Genomic DNA, 21,090 nt, shown 5'->3' with positions numbered 1-21,090 from the left:
TGGAGAGCGCTGGCTTCTTCCAAAGAAAATTCGGACAATTGATCAACAACCCGTGAGTAATTGGGCAACCGGGTATAAAAGGAGGAAAAAAGAAAAATTTTTCCGGATTCGGCACGAGCGGGAGGGGATCCAAAAAAGGAAGTCAGTCCCCTCCCTGATTGTAAACATGCTAAAACAAGGACTGAGAAACCAAGATCGATTCAGAAGCTTATTGATGACAAAAATTACCAACTTCACGATGTGAATTATAAGAACTGTGCTGGAGGAGAGGAGTCGAGGGTGAGGAGAAAAAAGCAACCCCCCCCCTGGGAACCGGGGCGATTCGGATAGCCTGGCGAAGAGAGATGGAGATTTTGACAGCTGTCAAAGGAGCTGTCAAAACTGGAAAATATAAAGAGGACTTTGCTACAAGTTTTTTGTTGGTTAATTTTGCTACAATTTGATACAAATATGGATATAAACTGTCGGGGGAAAAGAAACAACAAATTGACTTTTTGGATTAGAGGATACAAAGTTACTGTAATCCCCCTAGAGGGGTTTCGGGACATTACAAGTGTCGTATGTGGAAAACTACTCTGGGATGTGCATAGGCCTTATCTCCTGGGAAAGCTGCAGAACTGAAATATTATTTTGTCTACAGAGGTGACTATAATACAATAGAATCTTCTATTGAAGCAAGAAAGGAACTGGACGTAAGTCTTTGTTTCTGAATAACAAACCTCTGTAGAGACGTTAAATTTTGGAACAAGAATGTTTTGACAGCTGAACAAGACAGAAACCTGAGTAACCAAGAAACAAAAGAGCAAATGACTGCATACGACACGGAAAGAATAACGGGAGGAGCAACAAAAGATTAAAGAAAATTAAAGTCCTCTATTAGATTGGATTTTTAAAGTTAAACATCATTAAAACAACCAAATCTGAAGAAACCAGCAAGATGGACTGAGAAAATTTGGCTGTGGACTTAAGATCTCCAGGCCGACAACATATAGACAAACGGACATGGGGAATCAAAACCGGGGAAGGGAGGGGGAATCTTAGAATCCAAAGGCTTTGTAACCAACTTTCTGAATCTTTTTTTATATTTTTTATCTTATATTCTTTATAACTGTGATATTATATGTTTCTGTTTTTTCTTTTTTTAGAAAGGGGGAACTCGTGGAAGGAATGAGAGCTGATCTTGGGGGGAAAATTTTGTTTTATTATAAGACGAGGAGTGACGTTAAGATGGTGTAAATTTAAATTGGTCTATGAGAAAAATATATTAGGTTTAAATTGGGATGAGAACTTGTGGAACCAACTTAGGGAAAGGGGAATACAGTCGGGAGGGGAAGGAGGAAGTCTCAGAAAGAAGGTTATGAAAAAAAGGGTTTAAACTAGTTTTTCTTTTTCTTTCTTTTCTTTGTTTTTCTTATTCTGTTATTATTGGAAATTTTAATAAATATGATTATTTAAAAAAAAAAAGAAAGCTCATGGTGATATTCTGTCATGATGAGATACATTTCACTAGAACAGGGATTGCCAAACTTCTTGGGATTTTGAGAGAGTGCTGGAGATCCCAGGCACAAAATAAGTGCTGGGGTGTGTGTGGCACAACATAATATGGCTGCAATGGGGTGAATGGCATAACACCAAATTGGATAAGCTGCAGTGCCTGGCAACCTTATGCTCACCATGGGAAGTCAGCTATGTCCTGCTGGTCCTGACTGTGGAGATCACACAATATTGATTGTACAGTGGTACCTCGGTTTAAGGGACACAGGTGGCGCTGTGGGTTAAACCACAGAGCCTAGGACTTGCTGGTCAGAAGGTCAGCGGTTCAAATCCCCGCGACGGGGTGAGCTCCCATTGCTCGGTCCCAGCTCCTGCCAACCTGCCAGTTCGAAAGCACGTCAAAGTGCAAGTAGATAAATAGGTACCACTCCAGTGGGAAGGTAAACGGCGTTTCCGTGTGCTGCTCTGGTTTGCCAGAAGCGGCTTAGTTATGCTGGCCACATGACCCTGAAGCTGTACACTGGCTCCCTTGGCCAATAAAGCGAGATGAGCGCCGCAACCCCAGAGTCGGTCACGACTGGACCTAATGGTCAGGGGGTCCCTTTACCTTTACCTTACCTCGGTTTAAAAACGATTCAGTTTACAAACTCCGCAAAACTGGAAATAGTGTCCCGGTTTGAGAACATTATCTCGGTCTAAGAATGGAATCCGAATGGTGTAAGGTCACCGGCAGCGGGAGGCCTCATTAGGGAAAGCGAGCCTCGGTTTAAGAACAGTTTTGGTTTAAGAACGGACTTCAGGAATGGATTAAGTTCATAAACCAAGATACCACTGTACACACACACTGTTGCTGTCTAATAGCAGAGAGGGAAAACATACAAGGTGATCACACCACACCGCCTCTGAGTTCACAGAAATTACTTAGCACCATTTCCCCCATAACTTGAATCTAGGAGGACTAGAGACTTACTTACTTTGAACAAAAGCTCAAACTCTGAGGCACCTGCCCAGTAAAAGCCTTTATGGGCATCATGCAGCCCCGGGGGCACTGGGTTGGTGACCCCAGCACCAGAAGTTGTAAGAGAGTATGGGAAAAAGTAAGCAGGAGGATGACATTTCTAATCATGGACCTTTTATAATTCCTCTCCTCTGTACCTTTAGAATTTTTCCCCCACGAGAAAGAGCCTCTGATTTCTCACATGAACCGATACAAGAAACTCCGCCATTGATCTTCCAACTTGTTGTTTTTTGGGTTTTTGCAGACCAAAAAACCATACCTATAGAAGCAGGACGAAAATATGCAAATAGCGCACAGCTGCCTGATCCTTTCCAGCCCTCCCACCCATCTCCGTGCAGTGTTGGTAGGCCGAAGGCAAAGACATCCGTGGTTAAGCCGTCTGTCCCCACAGCCCATCTTGAAATAAAACCAGAGGATTCAGTCAAGAAAAGAGGTACAAGAGATTTGTTTGCTCTGAAGTGCAACCCAGTGCATTTTTTTTTCTTACTTCCAAAGCTTTTATTAACCTTACCAAAAATTCTGTGTAGCCATTTAGTAATCTTTAAAAGAAGCATTGTATGTCAATGCTGTTTTTGTCTTCTCTGTAAAGTAGGAGTGGGGAACCTCTGGCCCTCCAGATGTGGTTAGTGTTAAATTGTGGGTGAACATATCAGACGACACAGCGATTCTTCAACAGCTCTTGTTTATTCACAGGCCAGGACAGAACTGAACTGAAGGGTTCAGTCAGCCTGCTTATATAGAGCTCCAGTACAACGTAACTGTAACAATTTTCTAAAACTATCCAATCACTGAACATCACTTTCAATCCCTTATTTGCATAACTATCTACAGCAGTGTTTTTCAACCTTTTTTGGGCAAAGGCACACTTGTTTCATGAAAAAAATCACGAGGCACACCACCACGGTGTGCGGAGAGGGAGATGTCAGAGCCCCGCTGCTCTCTATGGGGAATCGGATGAGAGCGGACCGCCTGTCCGCTCTCATCCGATCCCATCCAATATGATCCCCACCAAGGATGGATGGAAAATAGGGTGGACACAGTCCGGCGCCCGCCTAGTGGGCGAAAATTTGACTTTTTTAAAAAAAAAAATTTTTTTTTGAATTTTTCCCACGGCACACCAGGCAACATCTCACGGCACACTAGTGTGCCACGGAACAGTGGTTGAAAAACACTGATCTACAGTATCCCCCTGCTGGCCCAGGGTGAGAACTTCAGTACATAACATCTAGACTACATCTCAAAACATCCTGATCCCTGGCCATGCTGACATGCACTCCAACATGCCCCAGGGTAAAACTGGGACGCATGTCGTTTCGGGCCATGTTCCTGCGCAGGGGTGTAGCATTGGGAGGCTGCCAGGACGATCACCCTGGCCACATTTTTTGTCAGCCTTGTGCTGCTTTGCAAGGCCTTGTGCTGCTCCCCAAGTCAGCCTTGTGCTGCTTTGCAAGGCTGGAATCTGATCAGACCCCAGCCTTGCAAAGCAGCACAGGACCCTGTGTCACTTTGCAAGGCTGGGACCATTCCAGCCTTGCAAAGTGGCTCAGGGATGCTGTTGCTCAAGTGGCGACAAGGGCTGGGTTGGTGTGCAGCGGGCTTTATTCACCCTCCGGGTATGCACACATGTGCTCCCTGGGCGCCATGACAACGTGCTCCGCCGCTGCTCCTGCGTGAGCACATGCGTCTTTCAGGGCTGTGAGCTCATGGGAGCCAGGTGACTCGCACAAGAGCACAACCCCCCCCCCAAACGGGATGTTCCACTTAAATTGGGACAGTTGAGGCTGCTGACTGGGTGTAATGAGATTTGGGGTCCAGCGATAACGAGAGAGCCACAAGTTCCCCAGAACTTCCTTAAGGCAGCTCAAGTGTCCTTGGTGATTAACCAATTCCAACTTCATTCCGCCTCTTTATCCATGAAGACCACCATTTTCACGGCTCAGACAAAAATGTATGTAACGAACTGTGTGTTCACTCTAGTATTTCATGGAACGTATCAAGTGCAAATAAACTGTGAGATGCAAGCAAGGTTTGTTCTTTGCTTACTGCTCATGGTTGTTTGGAGTGGTAGGGGAACCCATGAGTCCATGTTCTGATGTAGTATTAGGCCAAACCATGGTTTCGCTTGCAGCAGCTCAGCGGGAGATGAGAAGGGGCAAAGCACCTGTGATTTCAGCAGCATGGTGGTGCACACATATGAAACTATAGCTTCGTTTGGCTGTGGTTTAAAGTGATGTGATATGTAGTGATCAGGTGGGATTGCTATGAGGAATTGTAACAAATATAGAGTAAGCCATCTGTGTCAGCAATGAAAGCATTGCGTTGACTGGGTTTAAACTATTTTGATATGATTCTTGATCAATCCACACCTCTGCATCCCTGTTCCATTTCTCGACCGGTCACGTACACTGCCAGTTGTCCTGGGCCATAAAGATAGTGGGTAAGTTTCTTTGATGTATCTTTTCTGATATGTTAATCTTAGGATGTTAATCTTAGGGGCAGGAAACAGATCTCACATGAAGGTGATAATGATCGCTGTCCCCCTGGCCATCCTTCTTATCATGTATATTGCTTGTTTATCACCTCCGGGCTTGCCAAATGAACTCCTTTGTAGTTCTGTTCTTTGTTTACCCCGTGTTTAATTAGTTTTGGTAGTTTAACTTTGTCCCCACATGGGTTTCTTGAAATGCTCAGAAGAAATCTGATTGGTTCTTACGAACACTCTGTAAAATGTTCTTTTGTGAATAAAACGACCTGGGCCGAGGGGTAGAGACAGAGAGAGACTATTATATGCACCCTTCCCAGAGCCTTGCTGGTTCAAACCTCTGTGTGTATTCTTATTAATCAGAGTTTCATTCCTTCATTTACTTTGGGAACGCCTCAGTGATAATCAGGCCAGTATGGCATAATACGAGGGTGAGAGAGAGTTCTCTATCTCTGCCTTCTTCTATCCTCCTCCACAAGTTGCAGGATTACTGTGTGCAGCAGGGAAGCCCTGTCTATTTCATAATAGAATTTATTAATTTGCCATTTTGCAAATGACGGTTTCTTTACAAGTGGGTGTTGTCCTGCTTGCACACACAAAGCGCTCGTTGGCGCTATGTCGAATTGCAGCCCAACACATCTGCTGCTGCTTAGTGAAATTTTTCTTACTTCCAGATTAAATTTGACATCAGAAGGATAGCTGACGTTTGTTTGCTGTTACAGGTCCGAACATTGAAAAATCTGTAAAAGATCTTCAGCGGTGCACTGTTTCGCTGACAAGATACCGCATGATGATTAAAGAGGAGGTGGATAATTCTGTGAAGAAGATTAAAGCCGCCTTTGCAGAACTACATAGCTGGTAAGTAGGCGAAGGACAAGGAAGTCAGGTGAGATCTTTCAGAAGTCCATTCCGTTAGAGGACCATTCCAGTCTCACTGGACTTACTCCACACAAAAAATAAGAGCACTTGAGACCTTGGCACATTTTATGTTCTTTGGTTGCTGGTCTCAGAGGTAAGAATTGCAAGGACCTATTAACCAAGATTTTACCCAAGCAGGTGAATGCCGCTTAATTATTTTTCATGCCACATTGGGGGAAAGGCAGCTCTGTCAATATAAATTTTGTTCTTGTTATTTCTGAAATGTTTTCCTGTAGCACAGCGACAACAAAACATATTTGGGATCCCATCCAAACCTGTACCAAAGTTTTGCAACAAAGCAGATGTACAATGCAAAATCTTGGCGCAGATTTGGAGTTGGCCCCAGATTATGGGGTTCATAGTTAATGAAGCCGTAAAAAGCATTTGGGGAGATAAACCACATAGGGGGGTGGGGAAATGATTCTGCCCTCTTTTCCCCTTTTGCTGCCAAAATCAGATCGCGCCCATTCTTTCTATATAACTAGGACAGTTCTGTTTTATAAACAAGTAACTTTGACTGCCCTGTCTAACCTGATGCACAAATCATTTTTCTTCTGAACCTTACCCCTTGCCATTGTGCAGGGGCAAAACTCGTCTTTATTTCACCCGGGTCAGAGACCCAGTTTGGCACGCACCCCCACATTTGCATACAAACACACACAAGTTGGGCGCCTCATTGGCACCCCAATGGAGGTTTCCCCCAGGGCAAAAAACCTGGCTAGCCCCCACCCCCACGTAGCTACAGTACAGCATTGTGGGTGCTGGGCCAATTTCATCACTAGAATAAAAAGGGATTATAATTAATAATTTCTTGCTTGCCTTTCACCAACAGGTCACAGGGTGGGTAATAATATCCCAAGTTTCACAAGTATTTTGAGGCTGAAACTACACCTGACACACATGCTTGCGTAATTTGTATCATAGGTAAAGGGACCCCTGACCATTAGGTCCAGTCGTGACCGACTCTGGGGTTGCGGCGCTCATCTCGCTTTATTGGCCGAGGGAGCCGGCGTACAGCTTCCGGGTCATGTGGCCAGCAGGACTAAGCCGCTTCTGGCGAACCAGAGCAGCGCACGGAAACGCCGTTTACCTTCCCGCCAGAGCGGTACCTATTTATCTACTTGCACTTGGACGTGCTTTCAAACTGCTAGGTTCGCAGGAGCAGGGACCGAGCAACGGGAGCTCACCCCATCATGGGGATTCGAACTGCCGACCTTCTGATCGGCAAGTCCTAGGCTCTGTGGTTTAACCCACAGCGCCACCCGCATCCCTATTTGCATCATACATGACTTTTAATTTAGTTTATCTGTATTTCAGCTTGTTCAGTTGCTTTCAGATTTATTTATTTTTGTATAAAACTACTAGCAAATGAGAATGATGATGATGATGCTTCTCTTGAGGGAGATCAGGAGCAGTTGGAGGGGGGGCTGCAGCATTTTTTTAGCAAAGCAGTACGTTCAGAGAATGGGAGCTGCTGAATCCTTTCTCACTCCAGCCATTTTTACAAGGTTGCAGACTCCCGCAGCTGCTTTTGATTATAGAAATGTTCCAGGCGAAGAAACATACACACACACAACGGCCTGCTATCTAGTTTCATCTTTAGCAGCCAAGGGCACAAGGCCAATGATAGCAGCTCCAACAGGAAGTCTTCTATCTATGCCTGACTTTCTAATTCTCACCATGCTCCTTATAGGAGGACACTGATTCTGAATGGGCAGATTCCCACTGCTGCCTCCCTCCTCTTCCCTGCTCCAAATAGTCACCTAATCAACAAATGATGCTCTTCCTGTCCTTTTAGCATACAGTACATGTGAGACGCGGGTGGCACTGTGGGTTAAACCACAGAGCCTAGGACTTGCTGATCAGAATGTTGGCGGTTCGAATCCCCGCAACGGGCTGAGCTCCCGTTGCTCGGTCCCTGCTCCTGCCAACCTGCCAGTTCGAAAGCACGTCAAAGTGCAAGTAGATAAATAGGTACCACTCCGGTGGGAAGGTAAACGGCGTTTCCATGCGCTGCTCTGGTTCGCCAGAAGTGGCTTAGTCATGCTGGCCACATGGCCCAGAAGCTGCACTCTAGCTCCCTCGGCCAATAAAGCGAGATTAGCGCCGCAAGCCCAGAGTCGGTCACGACTGGACTTAATTGTCAGGGGTCCCTTTACCTTTACCTTACATGTGTAGAACAGTTGGGTGGCATGTACTGCAGTAATAAAACAGAAGATAGGGAGGACTTATTTCCTAGCTTTAAAGGAACCAGATATATTTTTTAAAAAAAAAGAGAGAGAGAAAATGTTGTCTAAATATAAAAGCGTGCCAGGATGGGATACGCACATGTGTGTACACACACACACATATTTGCATGCGGTAGAGTTTTCACTGCACCTGCAAAACGGAATCCGTCCCTCTGCTGTCACTGGATGATTGCATACAGATGTGATGCAGCTGTTTGCTCTGCTGACTAGTAGGACCCTCAGCGACTCGGTCAGAAGGACCAAGTGCATTGTGTTTATCAGTGGAAAGCCTCTTTGTAGCATGGTTTGTGTGGCACAGCAGGGCTGCAGTGGGAAGAAGACATCAACCCTGCGGGGAGAGCAGGGGATCCAAGAAATCCATTGCATGATCTGGAGTGGTCACATTGGACAGAGCAGGGCTTAGTTTCTGAGTTAGCACAGCCCTGAGCTCACCTGCCCAGTACCTTTCAGGTAAGCCGCAGCAACACAGGAATCAGGAAGAGAGTTCCACCCCAAATTACTGCTTTGCTACCGATGAAAAGTAAACACCTGTTCCTAGGACCGTTTGGTCTGTCGTTTGCCACCGTTGCAAAGCAAACTGTGGGAAAGAAATTACCTAGATGTCATTGTGTTATGTGCGGAGCTGACCGGAGAAGCAGCTCGCCTCCTTTTGCCTCTCAAACGTTCCCATGCGCCAAATGGCTTAGGCCAAGCATTAAGTTCAGTGTATTTAAATATTTGGAAATGTGCAGATAGTACTTTCAGAGCTTCACCAGATGCTTTCAAGAAATTGGTTCCAGAGTAACACAGCGGGTGCGGGGGGGAGGCAGAGAGAGGAGTAATTCCAGACGTTATTACCAGTCCTAAGAAAACTTACATAGAATGAATCCATGAGCAATAAAGAGCAGGAAGTGGGTGGAAAGCCAAAGTCAGCACTGATAGAATTATTTCACTTACATACAAGAGGCGAGGGGTGTGGTATTAGCTGTATAAGCACCAGAACAGCTTAGTTCTGCTGGGTAAGGAAAATGGGGTGGCTAATGTTTGCTTTCAGTTCAACATTGTGTTCAGGCTCTGTCTATATTAATACCACATAGTGTCAGAGCGAAGACTAACTGGGCCATCAACAAACTTTGCAACAAACAAACATACAAAGGGGAATGCTTCAAGCCTGATTCGGCCTCTTGAGACACTTCTTGCTGTTTCTGATAGGGCAGAGGTCTGCAGTTGAGAAGTCATGTCTGTAAGAAACTAATTATGAGTTCAAGTCAGCTTCTACAGCACACAGCTGCAATCTTTGCTACCTCACACCCCACCCTCTGCTTCTACGTAAAGGGTAAAGGGGACCCCTGACCATTAGGTCCAGTCGCGGATGACTCGGGTTGCGGCGCTCACCTTGCTTTATTGGCCAAGGGAGCCGGCGTACAGCTTCCTGGTCACGTGGCCAGCATGACTAAGCTGCTTCTGGCGAACCAGAGCAGCGCACGGAAACGCCGTTTACCTTCCCACCGGAGTGGTACCTATTTATCTACTTGCACCTCGATGTGCTTTCGAACTTCTAGGTTGGCAGGAGCAGGGACTGAGCAACGGGAGCTCACCCCATCGCCGGGATTCAAACCGCCGACCTTCTGATCGGCAAGTCCTAGGCTCTGTGGTTTAACCCGCAGCGCCACCCGCGTCCCTGCTTCTAGGTAGCAGCATCTTTTGCAGAATTTGATTTCTAGCCCTCTGAATGCTGGCCTCTGAGTTTTTTCCAGACATTTTCCAGACATCTACTCTGGATAAACAACCAATGATGGGTGAATAGCCTTTTGTATGCTGCAGGCTTAGAACATTAAACTAAATCTTCCCAAAGTTCAGAGAGCTTGGGGAGAGCTCTGTGTAGGCGGCCTGCTTTCCTTCATGCATCCAAGCTATGATCCTGCAAAACAAAAGTGTTCAGTATGTGTTTGGCCAGCAGTTGCAAAGGTTAGGGTGAATAAACCCACTTTGCAAAATGTTGGGTCCAATTATTTTTAATACAGAATAGAGTTTTTTGTTACAGTGTGTTCAGGTATTTTAACTATATCCTACAGAGTTTACTCTTGGACTTTGGCCCAGTTGCTTTATATTATATCACATGTTTAAATCTCTCCCCACCCCCCACCCCCACCCCAGCAAGCTTAATTCTTGTATCAAGAATAAGAATGAAGCATAATCTGGTTTGTTATTCAAATCTTGTGCACAATGGATATAGCTGAGGTAATAATGGAACAGTGTTGTATTCCAGAGCATGGCAAAAATTATGTTATTTAATGGCTATCCTCCTGGGGCCCTAGCTGAATAGAGAGCCTGCCTACATGTTTCCACCCAGCTAGGCAGTGGTTCTATTCATCAGTCATTTGACAAAGCTTCTAATCACTTTTCTAGATCTGCAATCATGCATATATTTGCATTAAGCACCCAGGTAATTATTTAGTCTCTTGTTATTCACATTCCATTGAAGAGATGCAGAGCTCGTACAGTTGAAGGGGCTTCTTTTTGTCTCAAAAAATGAACAAAAGTAGTTTCACCATATTTAGGGTTTGAGACGCCACTTGACAATCAACTATTCTTGTTCCCTAAAAAATATTTCCAGTTCTAAGCATTCACCTAAACATAAACAAATATTTTTATTAGTGCTTTACCCGAATTCCTTTTCTAAACTCCATGCAAATGCAGCAGTTGTTGCAGCAGCAGTGAAAAGATCCTTTGGCCTTAACCTACAAATTTACATGTGGGGTGTGGGCCTTTTGTTGATGTTTCTTTCAGCATTTCTGGAAGTTCCCCCCCCCCCTTCATGTACTACATACCTTATTTTTCGCTCTATAGGACGCACCGGACCATAGGAGGGGGAGAACAGGAAAAAAAATTCTCCCCCTCTCTGCTCAGCGCCCCTTCAGCAAAGTGACAGGAGAAACGGAGCCCCTTCCATTTCTCCTCCCGCTTCACTGAAGTGGCGCTGCGCAGAGAGGGAAAACTGTGCAGTGCCTCTCCAGCGAAGCGAAGGCTGGAGAGCAAGAAGGATCAGTGTGCACTGACCCCTCTCGCTCTCCAGGCTTCAGGCGGCTATCCGCAAGCCTTCGGAGCACGGCAGGAACTCCTGCTGCGCTCCGAAGGCTTGTGGATAGCTGCCTGAAGCCCCTGGAGCACAGCGGGAGTTCCCTCAGCAAAAGCAACGCGAAGCCTCCGGAGCGTGGGGGGAGCTCTCCCTCTGTGCTTCAGAGGCTTTGCGTTGCTGTCGCTGAAGCCAAGGAACCTGCATTCGCTCCATAGGATGCACACACATTTCCCCTTCATTTTTGGAGGGGGGAAAGTGCGTCCTATAGAGCGAAAAATATGGTGATCACTATGGCGTGGTGGTGCTGATGTTCCAAAGATTATCTGTGCAAGTGGATATGCTCCTTCCTTTCAGTTTGTTTTCATTTGTGTGGGTGCAGAAGCCAGCAGAACTCTAGAATGTAGAATTCCCACTAATAAAATATCTCACTAGATGGGGTATTTGAAGCAGCAATGAAACGATTTATGTTGTTTACTCTAAAGCCCTTCAAGGCAGCCAACTTCCAATAACACTGTGGGCCAAGTTCTCAGTATGGGGGGGGGGAGAGAGAGAGACATTTTTTTGGCCTTTTGGAAACAGCAAGAAGCCAGCCCAAATTAGCAATCGCCACACAAAACCTGGATCTTCTCTGAGATGATTTCATGCTATCTTTAGAGACCTTCCCAAACATGCATTGGCTGCTTAATTTGCCAGTGGGCAAGCACTCAACACACACTTCAGATTTCACAGTGCTGTCTCTTACTTCAAAGGACCTTGTAACTTTGCCTGTGAGAAGTAAATCAGGGCAAAGGCAGAGACACATATCTAAAGAGAATTCACAGCAGATTTTTCCTGACATTGCAATGCGTGTGACAGACACACAAATCACGGATTCCGTCATCGGTCCTGTCCCTTCTCACTATTTCCCTTTTCCTTCTGCCCTACTTTTTGCCCCCAGTTGTGCCATATGTACCTCTATCTGCTGATGTGTTCATCCTTTATCTTTTTAATAAATTAATAAACAGCAGCATTTAAACACTGTTGCAGAACTGATCCGGAGACTGAGCATTTAGGCGATTTCATGGATGCAAACAGGTCAGTGCTACTCACGGCGAGCCCATGCTGCAAACTTGCAAAATCGTCCGCCTCACCAGCAAACATTCCCACCCCACCCTCCCAAATCCAACAACCAGCTTGATGCTGGGGGGAAAGTTCCGATTGATTTCGTTAAGTTGCGGGTGAACATATCAGACGACACTGCGATTCTTCAAACAGCTCTTGTTTATTCACAGGCCAGAACAGAACTGAACTGAAGGGTTCAGCCAGCCTGCTTATATAGAGCTCCACTACACCGCAACAGTAACCACTTTCTGTAACTATCCAATCACGGAACATCACTTTCAATCCCTTATTTGCATATGTGGACCTGAGTAAAAACTATCTACAGTATGCCCCTGCTGGCCCAGGGTGAGAACTTCAGTACATAACAGATTTGGTGAAAGTGCTTCCAAACTTTACCCACTACTGAACACTGGTATTATTTTACCCCACAAAAATGTGAGAATAGTTATTGGTCACTGTAAAAGCCTTGTTGTTGGTGGCTGTTATTCTTGGCACCCGTCGGTCTCAAGAGACCATGGAGTGTGCCTCCAGGGGTAAAGTCAAACCGCTGCATTAACCGCATCGAAGTGACCCCCTCCAGGGGCGCAAGCCTGGACAGTGTGTTTGGAGGTCCTGGGCTAACCAGACAACAAGACCTCCCTCTTGGCCTCACTGATGTGGCCCAAAGGAAAGCAGAGCAATATGTTTGGCACCAGCTTGGCTGCAGGAGTTGCCAGAAGGAGGCTACAAGGTGCCATCTATCTGTCTTAGAGACTGCACTCCAGATTTGTGTAGAATTTACTCTTTAGCCTCTTCTTCTTTGAAGATATCTGCACAGCAGTGGAGGGAGGAGACTGACTGATTAAGAACGGTGCTTTCTCTTGAGTAGGGAGGGACCACTGATTCAGCCCATCTGATCCCCGGTTCCCTGTAAAGGCATACCATACCCCAAGAGCTGCTATCTGAGCCCAGGCTGGTCTCCCATGGCTCCGTATGAGCAAACATACCCCACCACAACGCATGATGTTAACACTGTATTGCACTGTACCACATTGTTCCTGTTATAAGAAAAAACTCTCCTCCTTATAACAGTTCCCTAAAATCCCCTACACACACAGAGAGAGAGAGAGAGAGGGACTCAAGCTGAAGAGCTAGGAGAAATTGCCACTGAGTTCCAAGTCAAACCCTTAAAAAATATATTAAATAGGAATTGGGGAGTGGAGGGAGGGAGAGACAATAGCTGCCCAGTATTGTAATGGTTTTGCAGTAATATCATCTCATACCACGCAGAAGGAAGATGGGGGTGTTTGTAACTGGGTCACTGGGATCCGTCATGGGCAAGTAACATGGGGGGGGGCGCTTGACGCTGTCCCAACTGCCAGACCTCTTCGTTTTTTACAGATGTTCCTTCCTGATACTGGCCCAACATTCTGAGCATCAGCACCTAGAGAACCTATGCATAGGGCGCCATCTGCTGGAAATTGCATCTCAGCTGCGCCCGAAGCAGAATTGCTAAATCAAATCCAGACCACAAAAAACGATTTCCCCAATAGGTGCAGGAAATAATATGCACTAATGCTGATTTGTGTCATGCTTGCAGAACCGGGGGGTGGGCTAGGCAACAAAATTGCACCACCCACACAGAAGGGAGAGGTATTGGCAGGCTGTGTGTAACCCCAAGTTTTGCAGATTCTCAAAAAAGCAAAGGGGTGCAGGAATAGAACGGCGTTGCTGAAAAAGGAGAACAGAAGCAAACGCGTATACAGGGTAGAATGAACTGTCTTATTGTCTGGATAGGCCGCTCTATATTGTACATTCCACATTGGGCTTGTAGAGCTCCATGCGTAGAAATGTTCTTCAAGTACCAAGACATGAAAGCACTGCAGGAGCTCAAATCCGTTGCTCCTTTACAAGAGAAGAATTCTAAGATGCTGCCCACGAGGAACATCTTTTGTCAAAATGCATTGGGGGCTGCGCTATGTTTAATGAGACTGTTCCCTACACCTATTCGGAACACCTCCTTTTGTGATGTGCCCTTTTGTGACATTTAAAGGCAAAGGGACCCCTGACCATTAGGTCCCGTCGTGTCCGACTCGGGTTGCGGTGCTCATCTTGCTTTATTGGCCGGGGGAGCAGGCGTACAGTTTCCGGGTCATGTGGCCAGCATGACTTAGCCACTTCTGGCGAACCAGAGCAGCGCACGGAAACGCTGTTTACCTTCCCGCCAGAGCGGTACCTATTTATCTACTTGCACTTCGATGTGCTTTCGAACTGCTAGGTTGGCAGGAGCAGGGACTGAGCAACAGGAGCTCACCCCGTCACAGGGATTCGAACCGCCGACCTTCTGATCGGCAAGTCCTAGGCTCTGTGGTTTAACCCATAGCGCCACCCTTGTGACATTTAGGCATTCTTAAAATATTGATTAGGTGAAGAAGCTGGTTAAAATTGACAGGTAAAGATAAAGGTAAAGGACCCCTTGGTGGTTAAGTCCAGTCAAAGGTGACTATGGGGTGTGCATAGTCCATGTTTATGATGATTTATATCCCCCCTTTAGATGGAATGATTCTCAAGGTTTAATGCAGAAACACACACACACCAATCCATATCCATATCCCCTCCCTCTGAGCTAACCACACATTGGTTACAGCAGCCGTAGCAGCAAAATATAACCAGTCCTGGCATGATGTGACTGTAGCCTGCTCTGTAAGTCTGCAGTCCTGGGCACACTTTCCTGTGTGTTCAGTGATGCTTGCTTCTGAGTTGATATATGGAGGACTTGTATGGGAAACGTGGGGCAAAATACCATCACCACTAGCCAAATTGTGGCATTTGTAATCACTGTGTTCTGTTGGTAACAGCCAAGTAATTCTCTTAAGATAAATTGCACAGGCTTGAATTTAATAAAGCAGCGACATATGATGAATTACTATCGCGGCACTCAGAAATTTGCCCATGCTTTATATCTTCCCAGAAATTGCTTATAATATGTGCCCAAACTGCCAAGGTACTGTCCGTATGTCCTTCGAAAGAATATAATTATTTTGAATCTCATGTTTTTAATTTTCAGTATCATAGACAAAGAAGTCTCTTTAATGGCAGAAGTTGACAAAGTTAAAGAGGAAGCCAGTAAGTAAAGATGAATGTAAATGGGGAATGTTGTATGCTTTGAAACAATTGGGAAGGGGTGTTTATAGCTGCTTTTGCATAAAGAAAAGCAATCATTCATCTGTTCAGAAGCAGCATTGTGTGTTTCACCACATAAAGTTTTTGGAGATAGAATTGCACCTAGGTTTTGTGCCGGATGTTCTGGCCTGAAATTGCACTTTCAAGAGTAATGAAGGTTGCTGTGCATTCAACCATCATAAGGCCACACATGGTTATTGGACTGAGAGTAAGGTTTGAAATGTTAACCACCCCCCTCACCCAAAAAGCAAGTTTCTAACTATGAAAGTAGGCTTTAATGGAATTGGGTGAATTCTCACAAGCCAAAAGCATGGGCAGAGAAGGCTAGGGTCACAGTGGGATTTGTAGTGTTCAAAGCCAGGGTTGTCTTGCACACCTCTTTGCGTAAGATTGCACCCAGTCTCACACAAGTGGATTTGGGCAACCTTGCTCACCCCACATCTCAGGTTTTCCCTGAGAGTGTTGTTGCCTCCAGGAGAGCTTTTTCAAGAACTGCCAGGTGCGGCAGGTGCCACAAGGAAAGCAAGTGGCCGAGAAGTGGGCACTCCCACCAACCTGTCAAAAGTTGGCCTGGGAAGGGTGCAGAGATTGTGGATCTGGCCTGCAGGCAAAGTACAATTCCTGTTCTGACATTAAATGCAGATTTAAGGTGCTGGTTTTAACCTTTAAAGCACTATACGGCCTGGGACACTTGTACCTACGGGACCGCCTCTCCTGGTATGCCCCACAGAGAAACTTGCGGTCTTCAAACAAAAACATCCTGAAGGTCCCAGGCCACGGAGAGGTTAGGCTGGCCTCAACTAGAGCCAGGGCTTTTTCGGCTGTGGCTCCGATCTGGTGGAACGCTCTGCCACAAGAGACTAGGGCCCTGCGGGACTTGACATCTTTCCGCAGGGCCTGCAAGACAGAGCTGTTCCACCAGGCCTTTGGCCAGGGCACAGCCTGACTCCCTCCTTTGGCAATTTTCACAGAACTCTAGCCCAATGGTTGCCATCTATTTGATTTGAATTAATTTTATAATGAAATGATTTTAGAATGTTGTACTATTTTATTGTTGTTAGCCGCCCTGAGCCCGGCTTCGGCTGGGGAGGGCGGGATATAAATAAAATTTATTATTATTATTATTACCACCTTCTTGTTTGGCAGTGGAAATCTTAACCGCTCGTCAGAAAAAAGCTGAAGAATTGAAGAGGTTAACAGATTTGGCTAGCCAAATGGCAGAGACTCAGTTGGCTGAACTGAGGGCTGAAATTAAGGTTAGTCTGTGTGGCCATTTCTTTTGAGGTCGTCCGTGCCTCCTTTCCTGTAGCGTACGAACCAGACACAATAATTCATTCCTCAAATACAGGGTTGGTGGTTTTTTTAAAAACAAAGTGCAGATCTGACTTCCTAGGTAGGTCATAGAATCGTAGACTTCCCAAGAGTCAAGTCCAGCCCCCTGCAATGCAGGGAACTCAGCTAAAACATCCATGAATTTCACTTAATGTCATGAAATTAAAAGGTTGGTCTCTATTGAACCCAGAGACGGTAAAAGCAAAATTTAAACTCTTCCTTCTGGTCTTTTGCCCTTTGAGAAATATCCCCTGAACCATGCATGTACTGCAGTAACTCTGCTGCAGTTCTTAACATTTTGTTTTATTCCCTACCTCGATTATGACTCTGTCCCCAATTATGCATTTTGCTGCTGTTTAGGTAAAGGTAAAGGGACCCCTGACCATTAGGCCCAGTCACGGACAACTCTGGGGTTGCGGCACTCATCTTGCTTTATTGGCCGAGGGAGCCGGCGTACAGCTTCCTGGTCATGTGGCCAGCATGACTAAGCCGCTTCTGGCAAACCAGAGCAGCGCATGGAAATGCCGTTTACCTTTCCGCCGGAGCGATACCTATTTATCTACTTGCACTTTGATGTGCTTTTGAACTGCTAGGTCAGCAGGGGCAGGGACCAAGGAACGGGAGCTCACCCTGTTGCGGGGATTCGAACCGCTGACCTTCTGATCGGCAAGTCCTAGGCTCTGTGGTTTAACCCACAGCGCCACCCGCGTCCTCCTCCAGTAGCTTAGGGCCTCATCAAACCTAAATCTGCCCCTGCCTTCAATCCACTTTTTTCTTTTAACAACTGACAAGCATTTCCCAGATCATGAGATGGAAGGGTGTTGTTCTTTTTGTGGTGCATCGATAGGTGTGGGGACATTTCACAAAGCCTAAAATGTACCCCGACGCTTTAAGACTGGAGTGTTCTGCTCTCCAAAAGGCTCGAGATTCAGCAGGTGAGGCTCTAAAATTATTTTGTATTGGGCAGGCTTCTTTCACATCTCCTTTATTACCTGGTTTATAACTTAAGTCATCCCCCCACCTTGCAGCACTTTGTAAGCGAACGTAAATATGATGAAGAATTGGGAAGATCTGCCCGCTTTTCCTGTGACATAGAACAGTTGAAGACTGAGATTCTGCAGTGCGGAGAACGTAAGTCATGGTGCTTCTGACTAAGCCTTGTGTAAATTCTTGATTCCCTTGGATTTGATATCCCGCATTATCACTACCCGAAGGAGTCTCAAAGCGGCTAACATTCTCCTTTCCCTTCCTCCCCCACAACAAACACTCTGTGAGGTGAGTGGGGCTGAGAAACTTCAGAGAAGTGTGACTACCCCAAGGTCACCCAGCAGCTGCACGTGGAGGAGCGGGGAAGTGAACCCGGTTCCCCAGATTACGAGTCCACCGCTCTTAACCACTACACCACACTGGCTCCCTTGTACAGCTTGTACCTTTCTGACTGCATTTCTTCTTAGGAAGCTAGTTGGGCAAAGCGTGTGTGCGCTATAGTCTCTTCCTCATTCAACTATCCCACCTTTGAGCAAAATAGGCTTTCACAAGCTTCTGCCTTGATGGTTGGTCACTTGGCAAGGTAGAAGATGACCAGATGACCTGCTTCTAAAATGGATTGGATAATTTGAAAATATGATTGAAGGAATCCAGCTGCTCTTTTATTCTGTGCAGTGTACCTATTACAGAGGCCATGCCTGAATAACCCAAAAGAATATGAACTTGTATTTAAGTCCAAATGAAACTGAACAGAGGAATATATGGTAAAAATTAAGTCGGAGGGCCAGCAGATGTCACTCACTACTGTTTTCCTGAAATAAATTCTCTAAATTGATTGAGATCTGACTTATTTGGCTTATATTTAAGAAACAAAACATTTAAAAGTGGGCCATGTTAATTTCATATCTGCGCTGAAGTATCCAATTGGAAACATTTGATAAAGCACAGTTAATATGGTTTTAAGTGTTGTAAACATAGGGACGCGGGTGCCACTGTGGGTTAAACCACAGAGCCTAGAACTTGCCAATCAGAAGGTTGGCGGTTCGAATCCCCGCAATGGGGTGAGCTCCCGTTGCTCGGTCCCTGCTCCTGCCAACCTAGCAGTTCGAAAGCACGTCAAAGTGCAAGTAGATAAATAGGTACCACTCCGGTGGGAAGGTAAACTGCATTTCCATGCGCTGCTCTGGTTCGCCAGAAGCGGCTTAGTCATGCTGGCCACATGACCCGGAAGCTGTACGCCGGCTCCCTCAGCCAATAAAGCGAGATGAGTACCGCAACCCCAGAGTCGGCCACAACTGGACCTAATGGTCAGGGGTCCCTTTACCTTTATCCAAAACTTTACTCAAAGATTATTTTTATTATCTTGGATGACTGTTGGTTGCCAAATCACAGCACACAGCAACAAAAACCGGACTCCTTTCTGCCCTCAGTTAACTGTTGCCATTTTGGAACCAAAAGCTCTCTTTTGTGATTGCAAGTGTTGGGCATTTTTCTTCCTTGTAGTTTCTCACCCAAAGAACAATTATTCCTCAAGAACACCATCCGGCCCACTGCTGCAGTCGACATCTTTGCGGACAACAACCAGCATACCAAACACATACATCCAAAAGTCTTCAAATCGAATTCGTTCCAAGACTCCTGATGGCAAAGCAGCAACACCTAAAGTCTCCAGCCAAGTTAGCACAAACACCACAGAATCCTCTCCTCAGACCATTTCAACAAACAAACAGGTAAGGTACAGAAAATAATAGTGGCTTTCAATCCCTACCAATATCTCGTATCTTGTTTTTGTTTTAAGAAAAGACCAAAACGTTTCTCAAAGTTTGTAATTTATTATCCACTCCCCTTAACTTCCCTGGAATCAGAAATGCAGTAATATCAAGCTATCTCCTACTTTCACATAATAATAATAATAATAATAATAATAATAATAATAATAATAATAGTAGTAGTAATAGTAATAATAATATTTTTATTGTCATTGCCCCCTTCGGGGACAACGAAATTACTTGACTGCTCCATAAAAACACTAATTAAACAATACAGTATAATACAGCAAGGGAGATTAGATGACTTTCAAAGTCCGGGCTTCACATTCAGGGCTGAGATCGCTCTGGAGAAGAAGCTGTTCTTATCAGTCCTGCACTGGGTAGAAACAGGTATTCGTAAAACCTATTTGGTGTTTCGCAACTTTCTAACTAGTTGCAGGACCTTAGCCAGACCTAGCAAAGTAAACGCAGAATCCACAGAAGCAATTGGCAACTTGGCTGCAGACAGAATAGATGAAGCAGGAACCAGGAACTTGTAGTTATGTGTTTATTATATACAGTGGGCTATTTACAGGGACAGAACACTGATCTTATGCTAGCTCTTTCTGACATGACTCACAACTCCTACACTGACACAGAACTCTGAACTCACGAACTCCAAACTCTGAACTACCAGTTAGTACACAGAAATGCCGTTTACCTTCCCGCTGGAGTGGTACCTATTTATCTACTTGCACTTTGACGTGCTTTCGAACTGCTAGGTTGGAAGGAGCAGGGATCGAACAACAGGAGCTCACCCCGTCGCGGGAATTTGAATTGCCAACCTTCTGATCAGCAAGACCTAGGCTCTGTGGTTTAACCCACAGCACCACCCACATCCCTACCATTAATTATCACTCCTTTGAGAGAGCTTGACCAATCAGGGAGCGGTCTCTATGTTTCTGTTATCACCAGGCAGGTTTACTCCTTCAGATTGCCTTCTGGCTGTCCGCCAAACCTTAATTGACTCTGTGTGAGTAGCTGCACATACACAGTTTCTCAACAACAGGAATGTGGGTGGCGCTGTGGTCTAAACCACTGAGTCACTTGGGCTTGCTGATCAGAAGGTCAGCAGTTCGAATCCCTGCGTTTTCGTGCCCTCTGGTTTCCGTCATGGTGTTTCGTTGTGCCAGAAGCAGTTTAGTCATGCTGGCCACATGACCAGGAAGCTGTCTGTGGACAAATGCTGGCTCCCTTGGCCTGAAAGTGAGATGAGCACAGCAACCCCATTGTCGCCTTTGACTGGACTTAACCATCCAGGGGTCCTTTACCTTTTTTATTTTTACCTTACCTAGAAACACTCTCCTTCTGTTCCTGCAGCACAACACCCACTAGAATTAATTTGATTTGGTTTTGCAAATTGTTGTTGTTTAGTTGTGTCCGACTCTTCATGACCCCATGGACCAGAGCATGCCAGGCACTCCTGTCTTCCACTGCCTCCCGCAGTTTGGTCAAACTCATGCTGGTAGCTTCGAGAACAC

General features: G+C 45.7%; 1 protein-coding gene and 1 long non-coding RNA gene across 3 annotated transcripts in view; one reads left to right on the top strand and one right to left on the bottom strand.

Moving 5' to 3' along the window:
• Positions 1-21,090, top strand: part of SPATS2L (spermatogenesis associated serine rich 2 like) — an 80,012-nt gene that overhangs the window by 53,324 nt on the left and 5,598 nt on the right. For both annotated transcript variants that reach the window (XM_082192693.1, XM_082192692.1), the window contains exons 6-11: positions 2,757-2,945; positions 5,717-5,852; positions 15,367-15,425; positions 16,629-16,738; positions 17,843-17,945; positions 19,305-19,531. In XM_082192693.1, coding sequence (XP_082048819.1) covers positions 2,757-2,945; positions 5,717-5,852; positions 15,367-15,425; positions 16,629-16,738; positions 17,843-17,945; positions 19,305-19,531 — 824 coding nt within the window. The remainder of the gene's footprint in view (positions 1-2,756; positions 2,946-5,716; positions 5,853-15,366; positions 15,426-16,628; positions 16,739-17,842; positions 17,946-19,304; positions 19,532-21,090) is intronic.
• The window catches only part of LOC309525723, a 96,172-nt gene continuing 83,261 nt past the window's right edge, over positions 8,180-21,090 (bottom strand). Inside the window, exon 2 of the long non-coding RNA XR_014216504.1 lies at positions 8,180-8,756. This is a non-coding gene — a long non-coding RNA (uncharacterized lncRNA). The remainder of the gene's footprint in view (positions 8,757-21,090) is intronic.

Source organism: Podarcis vaucheri (assembly GCF_965113315.1).
Source record: "Podarcis vaucheri genome assembly, chromosome: 1".
Lineage (NCBI taxonomy): Eukaryota > Metazoa > Chordata > Lepidosauria > Squamata > Lacertidae > Podarcis > Podarcis vaucheri.
This window is presented reverse-complemented; position numbering and strand designations above follow the sequence as displayed.